We start from the raw sequence: 27849 nt of genomic DNA, 5'->3' as shown, positions 1-27849 counted from the left end.
TCCTGAACTCTGCTTTTGCTGTAAACCCACATGTTAAATACAGGATACTTCTCAGTCTTCAATATGCTTGAGAGAATGGAAATCTGAAACAGCAAACACCATAGCACAAAATTTATTAGGATTATTTACCAAGTAATTTCATATACATCCAACATCAGGAAATGTCAGTTAATTTTAAAAAAAAAGAATGAAAGAAAAGCAAAAAAAAGCAAAGCTTCCACTAAGGTCTTTCAAAACTGAAAACCTCCTTGGTGACTTTAACAAACGGAATGACTAAACTAATGAAGTCCGATGTATCTCAGTCAAATCCTAAACACAATATTGCCAACATGTTTTTCTACTCAAAAGCAAACTAGCAAAGGCTCATAATTTCGTAATTACGATGTTTCTTGATTTGTGTTCTCAAATGCCACAAAAGGCTGTGTGATGAAAGGAAGCAAAGTGCCTCGTCTCAGCAGTCTTCTTAAAAACCTCACGTTTGCTTCCCAAAATCAGTATAAACATTTAGATTCCCCCATCTGATGAATTTCTTCACTTATTTGAGCAGGAATGCTCTCAAAACCTTATAGTCTTTACTCTTGCTTCATACTGCAGCTTTTTGATTAAACCACCAGCAAAATCCCTCTGTATCTGCTGAACTAAATCACCACACAAGAATTTGTTATAGTCTCTTCCAGGAAACCAAGATAATCTCAATACAAATTTTGGTGGCTAATATGATCCATCCCTTATATTTTGTTTCCTAATGGCAAGTATGTTGAAAAATATATCATTAATAAGTGAATTTCATAACACACATAGAAATAAATGAACCTATTATAATGTAAGAACATCCACAAGTTGTCCTCACTATTCCCAATGACTTTATACTTCTAATTCTTCTTCTTCTTTTTTAAGTAAACTCTACGCCCAATGTGGGGCTTGAACTCAAACCATGAGATCAAAAATCACATACTTTACACCACTGAGTCAGCCAGGCGCTCCTATTCCCAATGACTTTAAATATAAAATCTAATTAAACAAAAACAAAATTCCTTACCCTATTTAACCCTGTATACCAAACAGTATAAGTGCTAAAAATGAGAAACATTTTAATAAATCTCACATGAAGAACCTTGGAAATAACTCTTCATTAGTAATGGCAGAAAAAGATAAGAAAGGGGAACACAAATTTCTCAGAGATTTTTTAAAGGAAGAATGGATTTAAGGGAAAATTCCTTTGGACTCGATAGCCTTTTTAAAATAGCCTTTTTAAAATTCTGTACCTTTCAATGCTTCAACATGATGCCAAAAAAGAATTTACTAAATAAAAGTAGCCAGGAAGGAAATCAAACATTTATAAGATATATTTATTATTTTTCTGACCAAAGTGCAATGATTTTTAAATGTCCTTAAATAACTGAAAAAAAAAAGTATTCAAGAAAATAAACACAAATGGGAAATTTAGCCATTAGATTTTTTTTTACTTCATACCAACCCTACATTTAATCTAGAAAACAAATAAAAACAAAAAACTCTGAATGAAATGTTATTAAAATGCTAACCAAATCATTTTACCATAAACCCAGTACATGCATTTCAAGGTTCCCCTGCTAGGAATTTTGTTAAGATCAGTTTAATCATTAATAATAATAACACTATATAATAGAGCACAGGAACACATGTCATTTGATGTGATCCTGCCCCTTACCCTCAGATTTATGTCAGAATAAAGCTGACAATTTTCCCAGGCTCTGAACCCCCAGCGACCCCATCCCAATCCCTGGAAGCAAAGAAGATGCCTTGTCATACAACTTTGTATAAGTTGTAATAAAACAAAGCCTTAAGTTTTCTTATCTTTCTGTAGGAAATGGTCAGTTATTTGATAAATACTAAAACACTTCTAGGAATTCATTTTATGAGTTTGTTTACCAAACACATTTTGCAAGAACTGACTACACAAAAAGTTCCTTTGGAATTTGGTCCACAAATTCGCTTAACAGGTTGGAAATGTAAAACCTACAAGAAAACAAGGAAGTGGGGAATCCCTAATCTTAACATGTTGTAATTACTAAAGGGATATACACACAGACTACAGAGTTTTGCTCACAGAAGGCACACACTATAAAAGGGATATGCTTTTTGAGGAAAAACAAAGAACTAGCTGATATCCTTCTTTGTTTTGTGAGCACCATAGCTAAGATGAAGTTAGACCCGAATTCACTGTCTACTCCTGTAACCAGAAAAATTGAAGATAAAAAATTTAATCTGTCTTACTACATACTTTCCAGCCATTCATTGAGATGTAATTATGAAAGATTAAAATTGCCTTAAAAAGGGGTTGTAATAGCAGCTATCAAAGCAATATTCAAGCATGATTTCAAGGATGCTTTCAGGTTTAGAGTTAGCCTTCTTTGTCAAAAATCTTCACAACTTCATCAAAAACCTGTAAAGGACAAAGAGTAGTAATTTAAAAAGGAAGTATTATTAAAATACTATATGGCTAAGTTCCTGTTTAGAAGTCCTTTTTTTTATTAATTTTCAAGATGTATCATTTAAAAAAATACATTAATTCCTTGGTTTCATCTATTTTCCTTTGGACCTCTCCCCAGCTCGTGCTTTGTCTGTCTGTCTGTCTCTCTCTCTCTCTCTCAAAAATAAAAAAACATTTAAAAAATAAAAAAATAAAAAAATAGAGAGAGAGAGACACTAGAAAAGAGCTGCTGGGCACTGAGGGCTTGCACAGCAGTTTAGAGATCAGGATTTTTACAGAGTGGGAGGGAAGGGCTGGGCGCGGAAGCCCTGCGCCCCTGGGGCTCTGTGCTCTGTGACGAAGAGATGGAAGCTGCCTGGGGCCCTTGCTCTAGAGGACTCGCCATTCACATTAGAGATTTTAAAAGATGAATGTGGTCCAAATCACAGTTCTCAAAATGCCAATTTTCCAGTGCTTGAGAAAAGAGGTTTGGAATTAATAAACCACCCACTTCTTAGGAAGAACAAGTCTGAAGTTGTAAAATCTATTTTAGACTCTATTCAAAAAAGGAGAAAAAAAATCTCATTTTTCACTTAGTCTCCCAGGTCTTGAAAAGCAAACAAACTAATCTGTCATACTTCTTTTTCTCCTGCCTACCTATCCCTTGTCCCCCAAATCACATTTTTACTGGACTTTTCTTTTAAGGCAAGCTAGGGATACTCACTTCATCAACAGACTTAGAGGCATCTATTTTCTTGACTTTCCCCATTTCTTCATATAAGTCAATAATTGGCTTTGTTGACTGAAGATAGGTCTGAATTCTGCAAAAGCAGCACATATTGCAAGGTTCTAAGCATCCACCCACTCTCCCCCACGTTACGGAACAGCTCAGAGCACAACCCAGACCCAACCCAACCGACTCCCTTACCATCTCCTTAGACCACACAATTTACATATTTAAGCATGCCAGTTTCTTTTTCTGGACCAAAATGAGGCAGGTATTTAATCTGTGACTCAAGTTCCAAAATGAGCCCAAGGTGGTGATGTGTAAAGTCTGCAAAGTACCTCTTTTCCAAGCTCTCTCTGTTGTCATCACTTCTACCACTACTCTTTCCCCTCTCAAGACACCGTTCAATACAGATCTAGAAAGAGAAATAAATAGTACAAAAAAAAAAAAGATGTGAATTTCACATTTGCCATTCTTTTAACCTGAATGAGAACAAAGTTTGAAGAGATCACAAAAAAACCCTACATTAAAACTAATTTGTCTAATTCATTAATCAACATGCAAAGTCCTTTTAAATTTAAACATGTGGTTCAATTTATATAAACTAGGTTAAATAAGCACAGAGCATAATAAGAATTCATTCATGACTCAGTTTTTCCTGTGTACTTTTTTTTAAACCGCAATAAAAAGAAGATCTGTATGTGTATGCTTCCATCCAGGATATATTATTAACTTATTAGGTATCAATTACATGCCTCAAACTTTGTTCCATTTTGCTTACTTTTTGATAATTCCATAAATATCCAAATATTTAAGAGTCAACATATTTGCATTTGAATAAAGTATCCCTTGTTAATCGTGAATAAACATTCCTTAGTTATAAAGCTGTGGTAACATTCTAAAGTCAACTTTGAAGAATAAGTGAAAACATATTTTTGGGGGTTGGAAAAAGAGAGTTACATTTTAAAACAACTCAAAGGCTGCAGCAAGCCTCTCCACCAGAGGCACATTTGCAATTCAGCCCAAGAATAGCCAACTTCCTTCAAGGCAGTTCTTTAGATTCTTATTCTTCCAGGCTGTTGGCATTAATTTAATGAAGTTCTACTGCAGCTGTTAAACAGTCAGGCCTTTTAATTAAATGACTCTGAGAAATTTGGTTATTCAAAGGTATGTCTGGGTATGTTATTAGAAGTGCCAGAAAGAAAAAGAACGCTTTCCTGCTTTTTGCAAGATCATTTCACTCTTAGAAGACAAATCAAGCTATCTTGTATGTTTCTTTAAAAATAGAAAGTTTTCCCAACTTCCCAAAAATGTTGTCCTAACGTCCTAAGGCAAGATACTCTCTGATAAGAGTGCATACCTACGAGGTAACACTGCAGTTTCATTACCTAACATTATTGTACAAGTCAATTCTTAAAACACAGTACTGCTATTTTGAAAATAAAGCAAATTTTAGGTCCACAGGTTGCTGATGCCAAATAGTTTCTAATAGTCCAACAGCAATACAGTGCTGTTCCATCCAACCAATTTACCAGTTCAAAGCAATACTGCTGCTGATATAAAATATAAGTAAAAAATCACTTTGTTTTTTTTTAATAGTTGACCATCAGTTGGTTAAACCCCATGTGGGCAGATGAAGGTCTTCATTACCTCATTATTACAGTCAAAAAACAGAACAAAAGACACATCTGCCTTCCCATCCATGGTCTTATTCCAACCTTGAAGGTTGTCTTGATTTCTTGGAAACCCATCAATCAAGAATTTATTCTTCTGAGCATTGGCAGCCATTGTCTTATCCATTTCCTAAAAGAAAAGGAAGATTTAGGTTCAATATAACATTAACAAAATACAACTTCTTAAGGAAGGGGGGGGATATATGAGTGTTTGCTTTGTTATTATTATTCTTCAAATCATGAGTAGAGTGGAGGGCGCATGGGGGAAAAAAACAACAACAAGACTTAAAGGAGATGATCAGGCAGGGCTCCTGGGTGGCTCAGTTGGTGAAGCGTCCGACTTTGGCTCCAGTCATAATCTGGCAGTTCATGAGTTTGAGCCCTGCATTGGGCTCTGTGCTGACAGCTCGGATTCTGTCTCCCTCACTCTCTGCCCCTTCCCCACTTTCATTCTTTCTCTCAAAAATAAATAAACATTAAAAAAATTTTGGAAGCGGGGGTGGCGCCTGGGTGGCTCCGTCAGTTAAGCATCCGATTTCAGCTCAGGTCATGATCTCACAGCTTGTGGGTTCGAGCCCCGCATCGGGGGTTTGAACCCCGCGTCGGGCTCTGTGCTGACAGCTCAGAGCCTGGAGTGTGCTTTGCATTCTGTGTCTCCCTCTCTCTCTGACCTTCCCCCGCTCACGCTGTCTCTCTCTCTCTCAAAAATAAATGAAGTGTTAAAAAATTTTTTCTTTAATTTTTTTAGGTTATAAATTAAAAAAAAAAAAAAAAAAAAAAAAAAGATGATCCAGTGTAGTAACACGGTCACCTCAAGTTGGTGGAGTTATGGTATATACCCCTTCCCCATTTATACGTATTAATAGACATACACACAGTTTCTTTTTCGTGCAGTTTCTGAATTTTCTACAGTAAGCATATATTACTTTCACATATAGATTCACAAAGTTATAAACAGCAAAAAGAAAATAGGCATTAACCAGTATCTTTGCTCTAGCCACCAGAGACCCTATTCCTTCCTCTCCTCTCTCCCAAGTCATTTTTGCTGTGCTAAGAAGAATGCTACTTCTTCAGGAATTAAGATTCTCTGCAATAATTCAAGTCCAATTGCAAAAAATCCTTGGACAAATATAAAGAGATTGCCAGCATTAATTATTAGTATAAAGTTAATAGTTTTTTCAACTAAAGCTAATTAAGCTACCCAAAACACAGGTAGCAGAGGAAAGAACAGACTCAAGAAAGATAGCAAGAGCAGCACGTTTCACCATCCTGTGCCAGTGTGAATTTGGGCACAATGTAACAATATGTGACAGGAGATGCAGATCTCTAGTCTCCAAATCCTCACCACTGCCAGCCCCCATTGGGTACACGCTGACACATGACTTTGACCAACTCCAGAGCAGCCTCTATTCCAGACACCAACATCTAGTCCCCTCAGTGCTCAAACTGTTTCCTAGTTCTTAAAAAAGAGCGAGGGCTGTCAGGCCCCCTAATTCCTTTCTTTGTCTGAGGGTTGGCTTTGTCCCATCATCTAGCTTTTCCAATATTCTCCAATAATACAAAACTATCACAGAATGTTTTTGGGCCCCTGCTATATCATTTCTACCCCAATTATGGTAGTGGAAGATACCTGAAGAGGTGCATCAATATTCCACCATCACATACATTTACTCAAGGCCTATAACCAGGGAACATGAAGAGCAAACTCATGGCTCCTGGGGGCTCATAGTTCAGCAGGTGTGTGTAAGTAAATGTGCTAAGTCCTATGATGAGGTATGAAAGGATGCTATGATAAAACAAAGAAATTAAGCACAAACTACCTGGGAAACTGCTAGAGAGAGCTTTACCAGGTAGGTGGCCATGGAGTCCTAAATAATGAAGTGGCAAGCAGACAGGGATCAAGGTACTCCAAAGAGTGTAAACTGGATAGATAAAGGCTCAGAAATGAGAAAGCATAAAAGCTTTGATGAATCTGAAGTAAGCTGAGACAGTTGAATATTAGGACACATGTAGAGAGTAGTGGGAGATAGGACTAGAAAGTAGGTAGGGGCAAGATTAATGAAGAACTTATTATGTCACACTAAGGAACTGGTTTTTATCCTGGAAGCAACAGAGGACCACTAAGGACTTTTAAGCAAAAGAATATGCTTACATCACCTTCTGGAAAAAAATCACCTTGACTGTACCATGAAGGACAAGCTAGAAGGGGACAAGCATGGATTAAAGGCAAAGACTCATGAGGAGGCTCCAATAATGGTCCAGGTAAGAAAAAGAGGATCTGAACTAAGGTGACAGTAGTAATAGAGAAAACAGACTAAGTCAAAGAGGGTTAAGAGGAAGATAATCGGGGTGCCTGGATGGCTCAGTCAGTTAAGCATCTGACTCTTGGTTTCGGCTCAAGTCATGATTACGGTTCATGAGTTCAAGTCCCGCATCAGGCCCTGCACTGACGGTGCAGCATGGAGCCTGTTTGGGATTCTGTATCTCCCTATCTCAGCTCCTTCACCACTTGCACTCTCTCTTGCTCTCTCAAAATAAATAAATAAACTTAAAAAAAGGAAAGTCACTGGAAGATGTGCTCACTGAATGGATTTGGGAAAGTGAAGAAGAGGTGGAAAATACAGGATGGCCCCAGGTTTCTGGCTTGGGCAGCTGCACAGATGGCAGAACCATTGACCAGGACAAGAAATAAAAGGTGATCACATTCTAGAGGTTATGCTGATAACGCTGAGATACTTGTCAAATATTCAGATGGATGTCTAGTAGTCAGAAATATAGGTCTGGAGTTCAGAAAAAAAGATGTGTGCCAGTGCTGTAGGTTTTAGCATTTATTAGCACAGTGACAGCCTTGGGCATGGCTAAAACCATCCATCACGAAATATATAAAAGGATAGGAGAACCAAGGATAAAACCCTGAGAAGCATCATGGTTTAGAAACTTGCAGAAGATGAGCTATCAAAGGAAACATAAGAAACAACAGCCACTGGGGGCGCCTGGGTGGCGCAGTCGGTTAAGCGTCCGACTTCAGCCAGGTCACCATCTCGCGGTCCGTGAGTTCGAGCCCCGCGTCAGGCTCTGGGCTGATGGCTCGGAGCCTGGAGCCTGTTTCCGATTCTGTGTCTCCCTCTCTTTCTGCCCCTCCCCCGTTCATGCTCTGTCTCTCTCTGTCCCAAAAATAAATAAAAAACGTTGAAAAAAAAAAAATTAAAAAAAAAAAAAGAAACAACAGCCACTGAAGTAGGAAAGAATAAAAAAAAATGGTATCACAGAGAACAAAGAAGGTTTGAGAAGATATGAATAGAGTTAATTGCTATGAGAAAAACGACTACAAATATCCCCTAGATTTGATAAGGAAGAACATTGGTAACAACAGCAAGAATCGTTTCAGTGAAGATGGAAACAGTACCTGACTCCAAAGGGTTGAAGAGTAGGAAGTAAAAAAGTGAAAAATGCAGACCACTTTTTTACAGTGCTTAGTGATAAAGTGGAGAAAAAGGCATTAAATCCAGAGAATAGGGGAGGATACACTCTGGAGTGGAAGCAGGTTACTCCCATCTCTGAAACAAAAGGTAAGAATGTGTGTAAATGAGCCACTACTCCTCATCCTCAAGGTTCTGTGGTTCTGTCCTGGTGCTCAGATATCTCTTTTCCATTGGGCTTCAACTATTTCTTACTGTTCTCACTCTTGCATTTCTCCTTCACTATTTCTTATATATGAAAAAACCTGTTAATAAATAGTCTTAGAAATCTATAGTGGAACATGAAAAGATGTTCAACGTCGCTCCTTATCAGGGAAATACAAATCAAAACCACACTCAGATATCACCTCACGCCAGTCAGAGTGGCCAAAATGAACAAATCAGGAGACTATAGATGCTGGAGAGGATGTGGAGAAACGGGAACCCTCTTGCACTGTTGGTGGGAATGCAAATTGGTGCAGCCGCTCTGGAAAGCAGTGTGGAGGTTCCTCAGAAAATTAAAAATAGACCTACCCTATGACCCAGCAATAGCACTGCTAGGAATTTATCCAAGGGATACAGGAGTACTGATGCATAGGGGCACTTGTACCCCAATGTTTACAGCAGCACTCTCAACAATAGCCAAATTACGGAAAGAGCCTAAATGTCCATCAACTGATGAATGGATAAAGAAATTGTGGTTTATATACACAATGGAATACTATGTGGCAATGAGAAAAAATGAAATATGGCCTTTTGTAGCAACGTGGATGGAACTGGAGAGTGTGATGCTAAGTGAAATAAGCCATACAGAGAAAGACAGATACCATATGGTTTCACTCCTATGTGGATCCTGAGAAACGTAACAGAAACCCATGGGGGAGGGGAAGGAAAAAAAAAAAAAAAAAAAGAGGTTAGAGTGGGAGAGAGCCAAAGCATAAGAGACTGTTAAAAACTGAGAACAAACTGAGGGTTGATGGGTGGTGGGAGGGAGGGGAGGGTGGGTGATGGGTATTGAGGAGGGCACCTTTTGGGATGAGCACTGGGTGTTGTATGGAAACCAATTTGACAGTAAATTTCATATATTAAAAAAGAAAGAAAGAAAGAAAGAAAGAAAGAAAGAAAGAAAGCAAGCAAGCTATAGTGGAGAGTTACCATGTAAATCCAAGATCTCTGTTTTTAAGATGGGACATATTATAATTTCATAGCTATTAATCTTGGCATTTCACACTGAAGATGGTGACACATTCACCAGAAAAGGAAACATCGAAATTGAGAGACCGGCAACAATGAGAGGGTCATGGGAAGCAGGAAAAAAAGGAAGGGGGAGAATGAAGGAAGGAAGAAAGAAGGCTTACAAGAAAACAGAAAAGGGAAAGGACGTGGGGAAGGAAGAAGAGGAGGGGAAGGAAGAAAGGAAGAAGACAGAAATGGAAGTGAGACAATTTCTGCACGTTGGGGAAGGATCAAGTACACACATATGGATGTTCAGCTGTAGCTGATCCTAGTTCTAGGCAGAGAATGCTTGCTACTGTCCAATTTCTTCCCAGGTGAAAAGTAGAATTTCTAGTTCTGCCATTCTCAAACACCGTGACCACCTACCACAAGCAAGAAATTTAGTACTCTCATTTTTTTTCATTACTCAAAGGAAAGGTAGATTTACTTTCTCATTTCCTTGCTGGTTTGAACTGGTTGGCATTCACTCCTTACCCTCTTTAACAAACTGATGGTTATCTCAACTGGCACAATCTTTCCATCTTTAATGTACTTTTCAATGAGTTCACCATACTGTGAATCTGGGTTCTTCCTTTCATCACGAAGGAGTTCTCCTGCAGAAAGGTGTGTGTAGCCATATTTCTGAAAGGAACAACACATAGGGAAAAAAATTAGAATATATTCAACCCAATGACAGGACTATCAATTTTTTTCCTTCATGTTAATTTCTATATTCTAATTTTTCTACAATAAATAAGCTTTGCTTGTACATTAAACAAATAATTGTTAAACATTTAAAGAGATTTCATACAATCAAATTTGCTTAAAAAATACTCTTAACCTGGTAGGGCATGGTGGCTACAATGTTCACACACCACAAAATCATCCAGGAATTTGTGTAACTATTCAAGGCATTAACATTTTATTATAATCCCTCACAAAACACAAAGTTTAAATGTCATTAATAATGTTCAAAAATGCATAACAAAAACCTATACAATTCAAGGCAAAAAAAATAAAAATAAAAAATCCTACCAGTGTTGGCTGTATCCACCTTCTACAAAATCTCTACTTCCGTTCCTTAAACTCAACACACCTAAACTGAACTCATCAGCATTTACACTAACCCCATTCTTCTGGTCTGTTCCCTTTCTCAGTAAATAGCACAAGTCCTACCTCCTACACAAAATTAGCTTCGAGAGTGGTCACATTAATCAAATAGAGCCTTCTCTACCTATCACTGTATCACTGTCTCTCTACCTAGACCAGTACCTTCCTTACCTTTCTTCAAAGTCCACTGCCTCTTCCTCCTCTAGTTGCAACTAGAGGTCTCATCTGTAAATTGGGAATACACATAGCTATTTTATAAGTTATGGCTAAATAAGATAATGTATATACATTGCCTACCAAAAAGCCTGCACATAGCAGGGGATAAAAGTCACCAATTACTTCATTGCTATTATGAAGATACTTATCTTAAATAAGCTAGAAGCATTTTTTATATTATATGTACACCATTTTATATGTGTGTACACAAACACCCACACATGCATATGTACTCATTTTGATGGTTTTTATAGAAAGACCAATCAAGAAGCTTAACTGAGGTAATAGCTATGACTAGCCAACGAAAAGTCAGTAGTATAATTATGACTGTGACGATCATTATTATGTAGGACTTATAAATGATGCACTAGGTGCAGGGTACAGGGTAGTAGTTGAATTAAGTCATATAAAATGCTACAGTATTGTGGGCGCCTGGGCGGTTCAGTCGGTTAAGTGTCCGACTCTTGCTTTCAGCTCAGGTCAGGTCATGACCTCACAGTTCATGAGTTCAAGCCCCGCATCAGGCTTCAGGCTCTGCCCTAACAGCACGGAGACTGCCTGGGATTCTCTCTCTGCCTCTCCTCTGCTCTGTCTCTCAAAATAAATAAACAAAAAAACCAAAAAACAACAACAAAAAAGCTACGGTATTGCTCTGCCATTTCCCTATGACTGGAATGAGAAAACAATGCTGATCTAAGAGACCATTCTGAATAATGAAAAGCTTCTTCCTCTACATGAACATATACATTCCCTTTTATTAAGTCAAAAGAACTACAGAATCTTTTTTTTTTTTTTTTTTAGTTTTTATTTATTTATTTTGAGAGAGAGAGAGACCATGTGAGTGTAAGGAGGGGCAGAGAGAGGAGGAGAGAGAGAATCCCAAGCAGGCTCCACAGTCAGCGCAGAGCCCAACACGGAGCTCCATCCCACAAACCCATGAGATCATAACCTGAGCAGAAATCAAGAGTCGGGACGCTTACTGGGCCACCCAGGTACCCCTAAAATCTATTTTTACAACGTTTTTACTCTCAAATATCAGGGCATTCAGAACTATATTCAATTTTTGGTTACAAAAATCATCTCTCCCCAAATTCTTAAGACTCCCTAAATGAGACTTTATCTCATGCATACTTAAGTGTGCAATAAACGTTTAAGATCTTAAATTTATCTTTAATTCCAACATTAAGATTTGAGGAAGCCTACAATCCCACCTCCTACTTTTAAAGTACAATGTTTCGGGGCACCTAGGTGGCTCAGTCGGTTAAGGTCTGACTTCAGCTCAGGTCATGATCTCGCTGGGTTTGTGAGCTCGAGCCCCGTGTCGGGCTCTGTGCTAACACCTCAGAGCCTGGAGCCTCCTTCAGATTCTGTGTCTCCTCCTCTCTCTGCCCCTCCCATGCTCATGCTCTGTCTCTATCTCTCAATAATAAATAAACATTAAAAAAAATAAAAAATAAATAAAGTACAATGTTTCAATTGCACTCATAAAAACTCTCTCAATTACCCAGGTTATGGTGAGTCTTCTTTTTTTGGATTACAGAAGGCTTACATTCTTTACCCCTTTTCTATTTCCAAACATTGTTGGCTAAACTTACTCTTGCCGAACTAGTTCTAAGCTAGCAGTAAGGTAGTCAGCAAAGGAAAACAAACTCTAAATAGTTTATTTGCTGACTAAAATTGGGCATAAAGTTGGAGGAGAATAAACAAAACTGCAGTGTCACTCATGTCTCTTAGTCACACAGTCCCTACCATTAGAATAATCAAAAGTGTATTTAGTTGTTATAATAGGGTTTAAAGAAAAAAAAACCCTCCCATCGTTTACAGAAAATGGAAATACAAAATGTTTATTTAAACTGTTATTTTAAAATTATTTCCACACACCATTTTTAAATGCCTATTTTGATCACCAAGCATAAGCAAACTTCTGAAAATGGGTGTTGTAGAAAAGGCCTTATAAAAAAAATGAGGCGTGACCCACTTTCCCACTCACTATTACAATTTTCAAAAAGCAGTTTGCAACTAGTGTCCATAAAATTTTATAGCAGTCCCATTTCCTACAGTTTACTTTGTTTTCTGCTTGGAAGTCTATGCTTGCTGGATGTTCTCATCTGGCCTAGAGATTATAGCATATGGTAATATTGAATAAATGCAGAGACAAACAGTACTAAACAATGGCAAATGCTTAGTGAAACACAAACCACACAGATCGGTCTGTACAGATTGCCTCTGCTGCATGAACAACATACATTTAGAAGCCCAGCTAGCAATTTAGAAATTAGTATATACAGTGTTTATTTCCTGACACTGGAGCACTCAAATTTGCAAGCTCTATATTGCATTAAAGTAGGTTTTGGCATATCACTTTTTTAAAAGAGAAACTAGTTGTAAACTGAAGTATACAAATGATATTTAAAAAAAAAAAAATCACACACAGTTGGTCAAAAAGAGAGAAAACCTTATCTGCAAAGTCTAAGGAAACAAGGAATTTAAATTAGAACGATGTCAAATCTATACATGTGTCTTCCTACTGTTCATTCACATTCCATCTTTAAAAATCCTCTATTTACCACTTTTTTATACTATATTTTTCTTAAGGATTTTGCTGAAGCTTTCCTCTTACCACAGAGTTTCTACAACAAAAAGCAACTATCACTTACATACTAGCTATTATGGTATTTTAATAACAGCTAGACTTTAAAGAGCATGTTTTTAAAGCATTCTGTTGTCATTAAGTAGTCACTGATGCCAATTCTGAGGAAAGCAAGAATGGCTTTTTCTCAGGCTTAACCAAAACTCTTTCACATTTTCTGAATTTCCTAGCAATTAAAACCTAGTGGGTCACTAACTGCAGTCTTAAGAACAACATTCAAAACCACAGCAGGTTATAAATACTATAAACTACAATAAATACAATTACAAGCTACTATTCAACTAAAAATAGTTTTCTAGTGACAAATATATAAACTCAATTCATTTAGAGTAACGGTCTAAATTTTTTACTTTCATTTTCTCCTTTAAGAAACTGAAAACTCAATAAATTTTTATAAACCATATACTAAGACTTGGAAGGAGGGAAAAAAAAAGCACCATGTTCTCAAGAAGGACAGAATGGCACTCTGTGTAATTATAACTAGGTGAAGGTTGACAATTTATGGTATCAAATCTCCAATCATCTTGATGGACTTCTCTCCCTTCTTAGCAATCATCTTTCCTTCTTTCTAAATTTAGGTAATATGGTGTTATGTGAACAAAGACAACGAAAAAAACAATAAAAAACAAAACCACAACAAAAAAAAGAGTTCAAGGTAAAAATGATGCATAAATGGCAAGTCCTTGGAGGCAAGAAGAGATCCAGATGCCAGACACCTCCTCCTGTTAGTGTGGCAATTAGAAAGTACCACAGACTGTGACTGAGCCTCACAAGAGAGGGAACATAGCAGATATATTAGCTACAAATATACATATACGGATATATATACATGTATATATATACATATACATGTATATATATACATACACATCTTTTTAATTTTTTTTAGTATTTTTAATTTTTTTTAATATTTATTTTTGAGAAACAGAGTGAGACAAAGCGTGAGCAGGGGAGGGGCAGAGAGAAGGAGACACAGAATCTGAAGCAGGCTCCAGGCTCCAAGCAAGCGGTCAGCACTGTGAGATCATGACCTGAGTCGAAGTCGGACGCTCAACCAACTGAGCCACCCAGGTGCCCTGCTACAAATATATTTTTAATGCAACTGTGTGAGTTAAAATTACTGGGTATCCTTTAAATAGTGGATGCATCTTTAAAGCATTTAAGACTAAGTTTACTTTGCATTCCTTACAAGATTAGTGACCCTTAAAATCTAAATTTTGGTTCTGTACTGTCAACAATGTACCTTCAGCAGCACACCCAGAAATGCTTCAAGGACTATCCCAAGCCATCCAGACTCACTAGTCTGGTGCCTGCTGCAAACAATAGCTTTAGAGCCTACAGCCTCCCAGCAACACTTTATGTAAGGCTCTCATTTATTTCAAAGGCATTTCCAATAGAACTTTTTCCAATTACTCTAAATGAGATGTCTGATAAGGACCTTCCAAGAACAGAATCTGCCAGTCTTGGGGAACTTACTTTACTTGGAATGTAAAAACTGCTGCACAGTGCCCAGATGCTTAAAACTGGTCAAATGTTTAAGGTTCCTTCCAGTTTTACCTATAGAGGGTTAGAGAAAGGGTCTTTCCGATAATCACCATTAAAGAAAGGTTAGCATTAAAAGAAAGGAAAAAAAACAACTGTTCCATGCAAGAAATGCTGAGCATAATAGTTGATTTAAATTGCTAGTAGATTTCCAATCTCATTTTTAGTCTGCCCTTGCTGTATTTCCAAATGCATGAATTGCACTTCACCATGCCTATTTAATTGCAAATCTACATATTAACTATAAACTACAGAAATTATAAACTGAGCTAAATCTTTTCTTAAACAAAAAGCTTTAGCAGACAGATTTTAAATTAACATGAAGCATAGTTCTTTTTCTAATTAAAGAGTGATATTTTAAAAGCTTATACCCTGAAAAGAGGGATATAATCCATTCAACTGCACACAATTACAACACTATTCATTTTCCTCAATGTTTTGCTCTTCCTAGAAGACAACCTTAATTCAGGCAATACTTGGAACTTAATTTAAATCCATAAATATTTATTGAGTGCCTATGAAGTGCCAGGCAATGTGCTGATTTCAGGGGAAGTAAATAGGATGCAATAGTGACTTGTACATTAAAGTGACTTGAGCTGTACGATTAACCAGTAAGACAATTCTTCATCTTGCATAGCTTTTCCTAAGGAATTCAGTCTTTACCAGCACTGTCTGCTGGGGGAAGAAGTTGATTCTTCAGAGGCAGTGCAAGAAGACAGAACAATAAACAAAACTCAGAGCAAAGGTGAGTTAGAAGCCACCCAACACTTGGGGCGCCTGGGTGGCGCAGTCAGTTAAGCGTCTGACTTCAGCCAGGTCACGATCTCGCGGTCTGTGAGTTCGAGCCCCGCGTCGGGCTCTGGGCTGATGGCTCGGAGCCTGGAGCCTGTTTCCGATTCTGTGTCTCCCTCTCTCTCTGCCTCTCCCCCGTTCATGCTCTGTCTCTCTCTGTCCCAAAAATAAATTAAAAAAGGTGAAGCCACCCAACACTGTTTCCCCATTTCTGTAAGCCTGCATATTCCTCTAACAGTTTCCAAAAATCCTCAGATAACTGAGGATTTGGGTACCTGATTTATATACCAAATGGTCCCTATAGCAACTGTGAATTGGAATTTTCACACTCCAATTTCATTCCAGTTGGTCATTTCCAGTATTTTTCTTTTATTCATCTCATTCATTCTGAATCAATCTGTCTTCCCTATATTAGAAGGGCATGGAAAATGGTCAAAGATGAAGACCAGGCCCAGAAACCTCATGGGATTCCAGGAGCTCAGGGGCAGTAATTTGAAAACTTCCAACATTAATGGATAGGTACAGATGTCTTGTTAATCTTAGAAAACACTCTCTGGGGGCGCCTGGGTGGGTCAGTCGGTTGAGCGTCCGACTTCGGCCCAGGTCATGATCTCACAGTTCGTGAGTTCGAGCCCCGCATCAGGCTCTGGGCTGACAGCTTAGAGCCTGGAGCCCACTTTGGATTCTGTGTCTCCCTCTGTCTGCCCCTCTGCTGCTTGCACTCTGTCTCCCACATTGTCTCAAAAATAAATAAACCTTAAGAAGAAAAATTAAAAAAAAAAAAAACACTCTCTGATCTTATTAACTGAATGATCAATTCTTATAGTCACTGTAGAGCCTACAAGCTACACACTCATATCACTAAAACCCAAATATTGTTGCAGGTGGCCTAAGAGCCTAGAGTTCAGTTAATTCATTTCCTGTGAGAACACTTGGAGGACATAAATGAAACCACTTACATGAAGCCCTTGCCTCTCTATTTCACCTTAGGAAAGAGAGTTTTTAAAATATTAAGCAGGCCTAATTGTATTTCTTATTTTTAAAAAATAAATAACATTAAAATCAGAATATCATTTACCTGGGGAATACCAAAAGTAATAAAGCCACCCTAAGAGATACTTGAGAATGCAATTTGTAAAAAGACTCAAAATAACCACAACATTTTGGGGTGCCTGAGTGCTCAGATGGTTAAGCGTCCAACTTCAGCTCAGGTCATGATCTCATGGCTCATGAGTTTGAGCCCCACGTTGGGCTCTGTGCTGACAGCTCAGAGCCTGGAGCCTACTTCAGATTCTGTGTCTCTCTCTCTCTCTCTCTGCCCCTCCCCGGCTGACACTCTGTGTCTCTCTCTCTCAAAAATAAATAAAAAACATTATGGGGCACCTGAGTGACTCAGTCGGTTAAGCATCTGACTTCAGCTCAGGTCATGATCTTGCAATTTGAGAGTTTGAGCCCTGCATCGCCCTGCATCGGGCTCTGTGTTGACAGCTCAGAGCCTAGAGCCAGCTCCAGATTCTGTGCCTCCCTCTCTCTCTGCTCCTCTCCACCTTGCACTCTGTCTCTCACTCTCTCAAAAGTAAATAAACATTAAAAAATTAAAAATAAATAAACAAATAACATTAAAAAAAGTTTTTAAATAACCACATTTTAATAGCTCAGGTTCTCCTTAAGGGCTAGAATTTATCTGGATTTACGAATCAACTTGAGTAAAATGTGCAAAGGATAACAAACTCTGAATTCAATAATATATGCAAACATAGCATTTGGGCATCTGCAAAATTACCATACTAATGGCAAAATGCAGCTACAGAAATACAGAATCCAGCAACAACCACAAGAAAAGAACCTTGCATGAAGTCACGTACTCAGAACACCGAACTGAAAGTTAAGGGATCAAGTCTTAAAATTAAACGCTCACAACCCTGTGTGACACTGGAAAATTTATGTAACCTTAGAGCTCAGTTTCTTCATCTGTGAAACAGAATTATTATTTATATTACCAGAAATAATACCTACACTACACTATCAGCTGCAGCATAGTATCATTAGCTATTACAACTAGAGGTGTCTCCTAAAGAACATACTCCTAAAAACATTGCTAGATTCAAGACCTACTATGAGAGCGCAAACTCCCAGATCCCATTCCAGTTATTCCAAAGTCCACAATAATCAGTGGCTACCCTAACAAATTACATACCAACAAAGGAAAAGTACTACCAAACTGGCTCAACAGCATACGAAATGTACACAGGAAAGGAACAAAAGCAATAATAATAACAACTAAGTATAGAACAAGTATAGTATGATAAATGACAGTCCAATCCACTATGCAAATAGCCTCAAATACAGTCTCCAACAAATGGCAACAGTGATATATTTGAGTACATTTAAAAATGTATGAGAACCAACAAGAATTTATCTTGCTTACTATCTTCTTATAAACAAACAGATCAATTTCAAACCCACTAGCAATGACTAATTAGAAAATACACATTTTAAAAAAGATCCTATTCAAAACAGCAATAGAAACATAAATTTAGGATTAAGCCTACAACTAATGTGTAAAAATTATATAAAGAAATTAGAAACCCTTGAAACTATTATTATCAAAAGATGGTATGGGGCGCTGCCTCGCTGGCTCAGCCAGAAGAAAGAGCATGTGACCTTTGATCTTGGGGTTGTGAGTTTGAGCCTCATGTTGGGCAAAAAACTGACTTAAAAATCTTTTTAATAAATAAATAAACAAACAAGGCATTCTTTGCTTCTGTGTTCCTGAACAAAAAGATGCAATACTGTAAGTATTTTAAAATTCCACAAATTAATCTATGAATTTATTGCAACCTCAATCAAAATTCAACTGGAATTGATTTTTTAATGAAACCTAATGAACGGATTCTCAAGTTTATCAGAGTAAATGTGAGAAGAGAATGGCCAAAACTGAAAATAATTTTAACAACTACAAGTGGGACTTGTCCCACCACGTGGCATAAAATATTATAAAACTACAGTAATTAAAACAGTATACTAGTATAAAAATAGGCAAACAGAAAAATGAAAGTGAACAGTCCAGAAACAGAGCCAAGTAAGTATAAATGGATATTCAATAAATGACAGACTTAGCACCTAAAATTCAAGGAGCGGGGGCGCCTGGCTGGCTCAGTTGGTACAGTGTGCAACTCTTGATCTTGGGGCTGTGAGTTTGAGCCCCATATTGGCATAGAGTAAAACTCAACACAGAAAAGAACTATTTAATAAATGATACTTGTGCAACTAGGTACCCTGGGAAAAAATTAAATTAGATACCCACATCATACCATATGCAAAATTAAAACAACACAAGCAAAAAAACTCTATGACAGTACTGGAGGAAAATAATCCTGAGATAGAAAAAGGCATTCTAAAACAAGAACCAAGCCAGTTAAGGTTTATGTTTGACAACATAAATAATAAACACTTAATGAACAAAGAAAGATATCATAAATATAATCAAATAACAGGCTAGAGCATGGAAGAAAATGTTTTCACCATACAAAGGTGACAGGGTAATATATACTGTACATAAAGAGATCATACTCAGGCACCTGGGTGGCTCAGTCAGTTAAGTATCTGAATCTTGATTTCGGCTCAGGTCATGATCTCATGGATTGTGAGATTGAGCCCCAAGTCAGGGTGTCCTGACAGCGTGGAGCCTGCTTGGGATTCTCTCTCTCCCTTTCTCTGCCCCTCCCTAACTCGCGCACATGCACACATGTGTCTCTCTCAAAATAAATAAATAAACTTTAAAAAATCACACTAACAAATAAAGAAAAAAATACAGGAATGGGCAAAGGATAAGAATAAACAATTCACAGAAAAGAAGAAAAGAACAGATGTTCAACCTCACTGGTAATCACGAAAATTTAAATTAAAACAATGTGATTCATTTTCCACCCATCAGATTGGTTAAAATAAAAAGGCTGTTATATCTGGCTTTTGCAAGAATGGAGGTGGGGGTGGGGGGGAACCATACTTTGCAGAAGTGTAAACTAGTTCAGGTTTTTTTGAGAGCAATTTAGCAGAATCTATCAAAATTTAAGTCTGCATACCCTCTGGTCCATTTCTAGGAGTTGTGCTACTGAAATAGTTGTACATGTACACAAAGACATTACATAAATGAATGTTCACATAAGCATCATCTGTAAACAGAAAATCAAAATGTTCACCAATATATGAATATACCACTAAATATACCACTGTATATATTATGAATGAAGTAGAGCTATCTATAAGTTCTGATATGGAAAGCTATCCAAGATACACTGTTAGGGAAAAAAATGCAAGTCAAAAACAATAGGCAATGTGTGTGCACGTATGTGCACATGCATTGTATCTGTGTATAGATACATCAAAAAAGGAAAAGAAAGGCACACACAAAAAAATTGATGTGATTACATAATCTGAGGTTAAGGAGAACTTTCACTTTTACTTTACGTACTTTCAAATGTTTGACTCATAATTTTATAATGTACATATATATGTATAAACTTTTTAAAGTTTTAATTTAATATATATACACATATGCTTTTACATAAAGTATATATACTAACCACCCATTTCTAAATGGCAAATACCACAAAGAAAAATTCATAACTTAAATGTTTATTAATATAAAATCCTAACAAAACAGCAAAATGAAATTCAAAGTAGCCTCACATTAAAGATAAAAATCCCTATGTTAAAAAAAAAAAAAACATCTAATTTCAAGAAAAAAGAGAAACAGGACTTGTGCAATCAAAAACTTACTTAAAATTTAAAACTAAATCATTGTAGAGAATAGCAAAAATCAATTCAAATGTTTGAACAAAAATTTCCCTGGAAAGGGACCCATTTCTTAAACAAAGGAGAAACAAAAGTATAATATAGCAACACAAAAACGTACTGCATGGGCATGAAGTCAAGAGTTATAGGAGACAGAAAACAGTCCAGTTTTATAGCCTAGAAACAGATGGAAATTTAGAGACAACACTCAGTTAAGAATCCAAAAAGCACATCAGCAAAGGTTTAAAAGGAAACATTTTAATGAAGCCCTACTTTAGACACTAGGGTTCAAAACTATAAGCAAGTTGTTCTGGGAAGGACACCTTCATGGCAAAGACAACATACTCACACTACTTCTAGTCTCCAGGGCACTTTCAGACTGTTATTGTGCCAAGCAATCTCTCTCAATTCATTCCTTATACATAATTAATCTTGCTTAGACAACAAAGAACCATCTTCATTTTGATATACCAATCTGTGTTAATAGAAGAAAGTGCAAGCAAAACCACTATTAGGCTTGAAAAGGTAGTGCATGTTTTTAAAATTCGGGGGTATAAAGTTCAGTTTATTACATTTTGCTCAATATTAAATTAAAGTCAGCAAAACAAATGAATAAACAAAGCAAAAGAAGAATCTGATCTCCAGATACAGAGAATAAACTGATGACTGCCTGAGGGAAGGAGGATGGGCAAAATGGGTGAAGGGAAGTAGGAGATACAGGCTTCCAGTTATGGAACAAATAAGTTATGAGAATAAAAGATAAAGCATAGGGAACACAGTCAATGATATTGTAATAGCACTGAATAGTGACAGATGGTGGCTATACTTGTGGTGAGCATAGCATAACCTATAGATGCTGAATCACTATGCTGGACACCTGAAACTAATGTAACATCATTGTGCACCAACAATCAATCAATTAATCAATAAAAGTCAGTCTAAGAATATACTTTTTTTAGTTTATTTATTTTAAGACAAAGAGAGGGCGCACGTGCACAGGTGGGAGGGGGGGGGGGGAGAGAGAGAGAGAGAGAGAGAGAGAGAGAGAGAGAGAGAGAGAGAGAATCCCAAGCAGGCTCCGCACTATCAGTGCTCAAACTCAAGAACCCTGAGATCATGACATGAGCCGAAATCAAGAGTCAGACACTTAACTGACTGAGCCACCCAGGCACCCCTAAGAATACACATTTTTTATGGCATAGCCATCAAATCTTAGCCCAGCCTGGAATTTAATGCTGGCCACAGATACCTGTATCCATTTTATAATATAGAGCAGAATATAAAAGACCCTCCGTCCTTGATCAGAGACTAACTTCTTCATAGAAGGGGAACAGTAGTAAGCCTATGGGAAATTTTATGGCAAATTTTCTTTCCTGCCATCACTATACAACAGGAAGAAAGCTGGAAACCATTCTATAGAATGAGCAACTTCTCTCACCCACCCCACTAGTCTGACTTAACTTGGACACAATCATGCCTAGAATCAGTCAAAGAAGTAATAACAATCTGTTATTCCCACTCTTCTTTTCCATCCACCACTATCCCTTCTTCTCCTTCATTCCCAACTCTCAGTCCCAGGTACAAGACATACACTTACCAGTTATCTTCTTTTTTAGTTTTTAACTTACTTATCAGTCTTTTGATCTCTGCATCATAGGCAATAGAAAGCAGACTGTATGTTCTAATGTGCAGGGTGTAAGGCCTCATCAAAATTAAGAACTACTGTGCTTCCAAGGATACTATCAAGAAAATTAAAAGACAACCCATAGGATGGGAGAAATATCTGCAAATCATTTATCTGGGTAAGGGATTTCTATCTAAAATGCATAAGCAACTTTATAACTCAATAATAAAAAGATGGGGCACCTGGGTGGCTCAGCTGGCTGAGTACCCGACTCTTGATTTGGGCACAGGTTGTGATACCAGGGCCGTGGTATCAAGCCCCATGATGAGCATGGAGCCAGCTTAAGATTCTCTCTCCCTCTCTCTGCCCCTACCTGCACCTTAAATGCACACTCTCTTTCTCTCTCTCAAAATAATAAAATAAACTTTTTGGGTGCCTGGATGGCTCAGTCAGTTTAGTTTCCAACTGGTGATTTCGGCTCAGGTCATGATCCCAGGGTCGTGGGATTGAGCCCCAAGTCAGTCTCCGCTCCGGGTGTGGAGCCTGCTTGGGATTCATTCTCTCTCTCTCTCTCTCTCCCCCTCTCTCTGCCCCTCTCCCCTGCTCATGCGCTCTCTTTCTAAAAAAAAAAAAAAAAAAAAAAAAATTTCAATAAATAAATAAACTTAAAAAAAATAAAATTAACTAAAAATGGGTCAAGGACTTGAATAGACATTTCTCCAAAAATATACAAATAACCAAAAAGTCCATGAAAGATGCCCACGTTAGTCATTAGGGAAATGCAAATCAAAACCACAATGAGATACCACTTCACACCAGTATGATAGTTATAATTAAACAAACAAAAAATGATTAAGTGTTGGTAAGGGTATAAAGAAACTAGAACCCTTATACATTGCTAATGGGAATATAAAATGGTACAGCCACTGGGGAAAACAGTTTGGCAGTTCCTCAACAAGTTAAACAGAATTATCATATGACCCAGCAATTACACTCCTAACTATATGCCCAAAAAAACTAAAAACAGAGACTCAAACAGATGTTTGTATGCCAATGTTCACTGCAGCATTATTCACAAGGACCAAAAGTCGGAAGCAGCCCTTGTCCCACAATAGCTAAATGGATAAATAAAATGTGACATATACATACTATGAAACATTAGCCATAAAAAGGAATAAAATTCTGACACATGCTAATATGGACGAACCTTGAAAACATTATGATAAGTGAAAAAGCCAGACACAAAATGACAAATAATATGATTCCTCTTGTATGAAGAACCTAAAATAGGGAAATTCATAAAGGGAGGAGAAAGCGGATTAGAGGTAAAGGGAGGAATGGGGAATTACGACTAAGTGGTACAGTATCTGTTCGGTGTATCAAAAAAGTTTTAGAAAAGTGGTGACGGCTCCACGACATTGCAAATGCAATTAATGCCACTCAATTATACATTTTAAATGGCTAAAATGAGAAATTTTAGTTTATATTTTACCACAATTAAAAAAAATTAACAATGTAATTACCAAAACCATTGAATTATACACTTTAAATGGGTGAATTGTTTGGCATGTAAATTATATCTCAATGAAGTTATTTTTTAAAAAACACAGAATTTCTGAAAAATCACAAAATTTCCAAAACAGGGAATTAATTAATTATGTAATGTATCTAATCTATACAGTATGATATAATTATATAGGTTATATGGTAAAAGTACATTCATTAAGATGGAAATATGTTTGTGATAGGACAAGTGAAATGCCGGTTTCCAGACAGCATGAGCCTACTTAAAAAAAAAAAAGTCTGGAAGAATACGCCCCAAAATATTGATTGATGGTAGCTTTCTCTGGATGGTAAGATTACTGGTAATTTTTATACTCTTCTTTTTATATACCTGTATTTTCTAAATTTTGTGTAATGTGTCTATACTACTTGTATAATAAAAAAGTATCCAGAAAAAAAAAGGTAATCAAAATAAAAAGTGTGCTCATCCTTAATAAGACAGTTAAAGTATATATATACAGTATTAGCTTACAATACTTAACCCATCATTAGGACATTTGCTCCATTTGGCAACTAATATCCTATTTTGAATATAAACAGCATTTATGCTGTAAACTTCCTTAAATCTATGTGCCCTTTCTAGGATTTTTCAATGTAAGCTAACTCTAAATATTTTCTCTAAGTACAAAAATAGTTCATATTCAATAGACTCTAAACTACCATATCAGATTTCCTAAAATCTATAAACTGATTAGTATAATCATTCCCTACGTTAGAGTAAACAATGAGAATATAATGCTTCCCCAAACTTTTATCCAAATTACTCTTTGATCTCTTTCCTAAACATCTTTTTTAAAATAATGTTACCATTTACACATTGTCATGTACTGTGCTAAATACTGTAGAAGCATCATTTCATCTTTGTAACAACCCAGTTAAGTTGGCATTATCATGGCTTTACAAATGAAGATACAGAATCAGAAAAGTTAGCGAATGTAGCTGTAGGTGGTAGGCTGGGATTCAAACTAACACCTGACCTCAAAGTGTACATTCTTTCTAATAGTATGCTAGAGTGTAAGAAAGTTAGTCCTAATATCCCATTTCTTACATATTTTTAATTTTAAAAATGCATACAAAATTCTATTTCAGAAAGCTATTCTTTTTCCCAACTTCACACATTCTTCGTTACCAGTCTGAAGCTCTATGTAAACATGAAATCCAGCAGGAATTTATTAAATACAATTCCTTGGTGCTCACATTCATAAAGCACAGAATAGCAAAGAAGGTATACATATTTAGTGACTGGATAATTTGCCTCTGATTGTACTATACTGGATTACATGCTAACACTGAAGTCTCAGGATACAGATTTGTTTTAGGGTTGGCAAAACTGCCTACTTCTACACTCCTCCTTTCACAGGAGGGAAAACTGAGATAAACAGACTTGCCAGTTAGTGGAGAGGAAACTGGCACTTGAACCCAAGTCTCCTATCAATCCACAGTGGGCATCTGAGGCAATTCCTAGGTGACAGACACAGAGACAGTCTTTTGCCTTGAAGGTACTTACAGCCTTTAAATAACAGAATCTGCTGGCAGAAATTAAAAAGGAAACTCAAAGTTGATGTACTTTATAATTTTGTTGTATCCTAGCACGGAGATGAGATCAGAACTTCATCCATACCAGCCAGGCATGTCTGACCTACCATCCAGCCAGATTCCAACCATCTTTCCTTCATTTGCTTCATTCTTGTCTTTATGATCCCACTACCACTCTGACACCATTACCGTTTCCACTTTCCACTTGCCTCACCCAATAATCACTAAGTGCCAGATACAATTTTCAACTATTTAAAAACCTAAATTAGCTAATAAGTCAGTTCCCAATCACATAATCCAAACATCTGGGCTGTCTCTTTACTCCCTGTAGATACCAAGAAGATATTAATTCATGTTATTATCTACCTAAATCATACATAATTATAAAGGTAAATCTTGTAGGGTAAACTAATGGCATACACCCATGACAAACACACTAGGGAAGTTCCAAACAGAAAGTGGGCAGGGAAGCAGTATTTTGTATAGCCCCAAGTTAAGCATATTTGTTTGTTGATATAACATATGTTCTAATGATGAATAAAACCAACTCATGGGTCTTCTGGAGAAGACTGATGGAAACCAGGCATGGAACATGATTCATAGGACCCAGTCCCTCAAAATGAAAGTTTCTGACAATGGTAGGTAACAACTGGTGCTTTTTCCTTTACCAAAGTAATGTTTTGTTAGATTTACCAGGCAGCATAAAAAATGTCAGCAAACAGTATGTACAATCACACCTGTTCTCTATTAAATTCTAAGTGCTCTTATCACATGTTTAGTCTGTAAAAATGTTCTTGATTTGCCAGGTTAAAGCAATAGAAATGTCAGAGTAAATACATTTTCATAGGCAACTGGGCTAAAAGTATTAGCTTTAAGGTTAACAAGAGTCAGCGTGATCAGGCCAACATGACACAAAGAATGAGACAGTTATCCCCCATCTCCACCCTTTCTCTCTTACCTGATCTAAAACTCCCACGACTAGGGGCACCTGGGTGGCTCAGTCAGTTAAGTGTCTGACTTCGGCTCAGGTCTTGATCTCATAGTTCCTGAGTTCGAACCGCATGGGGCTCTGTGCTGACAGCTCAGAGCCTGGAGCCTGCTTCACATTCTGTGTCTCCCTCTCTCTCTGCCCCTCCCCCACTGACACTCTGTCTCTCTCTCTCTCTCATACACACAAATAAACGTTAAAAAATTAAAAATAAATAAATAAAACTCCCACTACTGGAGCAACTTCTCTGAAACTCTCTGAATTTAAATTCAGAAGGATAACTGTTGAAATTGTGACCGAGAGGTCTTCGGGGACTACAGTCCTCTCCCCATTGGTGTCTTAACTGAAACGTGGTGTTTAGATTAACCCATTATTGTCACTGACACTTTAACCCAAAGGGTACATACACATCAAGCAGACTTTAAAAGAGTAAGGATAAGGGAAAGAACTGATACTGAAGAGACGCTTTGAGTTAAGACTTAGGTAGAGGAATCTAATTTTTGTGGGGGTGGACTATATACATACATTCAGAGAAATCCCCTCCTGCATAGAAAACCCATGTGTACACACACACACACACACACACACACACACACACACACACACACATATATATCCAACTAGTTGGGCATACATATAATACATTTATATATATATACACACCCATATATGTATATATATCCAACTACATGGGTATATAAACGTATATATATGTATATATATTCTTTTATTTTTAAGATTTTATTTTTAAGTAATCTCTATACCCAACATGCGCCTCAAATTCATAACCCTGAGATCAAGAGCCCATGCTCCACCAATTAAGCCAGCCAAACATCCCAAATGGAGTATTTTTTAATAACATTTTTCCTTTATTTTCTTAAATAATCTCTACACCCAACATGGGGCTCGAACTCACGACCTCAAGGTCAAGAGTTGCATCCTCTACCAACTAAGCCAGCCAAGCATCATTCATATATTCTTTTTTTAATGTTTATTTATTTTTGAGAGAGAGAGAGAAAGAGCATGACCAGAAGAGGGGCAGAGAGAGAAGGAGACACAGAATCCAAAGCAGGCTCCAGGCTCTGAGCTGTCAGCCCAAAGTCCCACGCAGAGCTCGAACTCATGAACCTCAAGATCATGACCTGAGCCAAAGTCAGACACTTAACCAAGACTAAGCCACCCAGATGCCCCACAAATTCTTTTTTAATGCATAACTGAGCTGGCAGAAAATTAAAGGAGTAACTCAGATTTAGAAAAATCAAGAAAGCACAAATCCAGTGCTGGAGTTGTGTCTGCCAGACACAATGGGATTTAAAGGCCCACAAACTGGTGAACAGAGACAGAGACTGAGGCCTAAATAGGACTGGAGATCAGATCAAAGAGCTCCATGTAAGGAATGTCCTAAAGGATGACACCCTCAGTGGCTGAACTAGAAAAGAGAACCCACTATGCAGAGAAAACAGCAAAAATTCCTAACCATAAGCTCATATAAAGAAACTTTTAAAG

General features: G+C 37.2%; 1 protein-coding gene across 1 annotated transcript in view; it reads right to left on the bottom strand.

Moving 5' to 3' along the window:
- Positions 1 to 2227: 2227 nt before the first annotated feature.
- CMPK1 (cytidine/uridine monophosphate kinase 1) overlaps positions 2228 to 27849 on the bottom strand; it is a 34114-nt gene continuing 8492 nt past the window's right edge. The window contains exons 2-6 of the mRNA XM_042951063.1: positions 10021 to 10167; positions 4830 to 4982; positions 3518 to 3594; positions 3177 to 3273; positions 2228 to 2425 (exon numbers count right to left, since the gene is read on the bottom strand). Of these exons, the coding sequence (XP_042806997.1) occupies positions 2384 to 2425; positions 3177 to 3273; positions 3518 to 3594; positions 4830 to 4982; positions 10021 to 10167 (516 nt within the window). The 3' untranslated portion in view covers positions 2228 to 2383. The remainder of the gene's footprint in view (positions 2426 to 3176; positions 3274 to 3517; positions 3595 to 4829; positions 4983 to 10020; positions 10168 to 27849) is intronic.

This window comes from Panthera leo, chromosome C1, assembly GCF_018350215.1.
Source record: "Panthera leo isolate Ple1 chromosome C1, P.leo_Ple1_pat1.1, whole genome shotgun sequence".
NCBI lineage: Eukaryota > Metazoa > Chordata > Mammalia > Carnivora > Felidae > Panthera > Panthera leo.
This window is presented reverse-complemented; position numbering and strand designations above follow the sequence as displayed.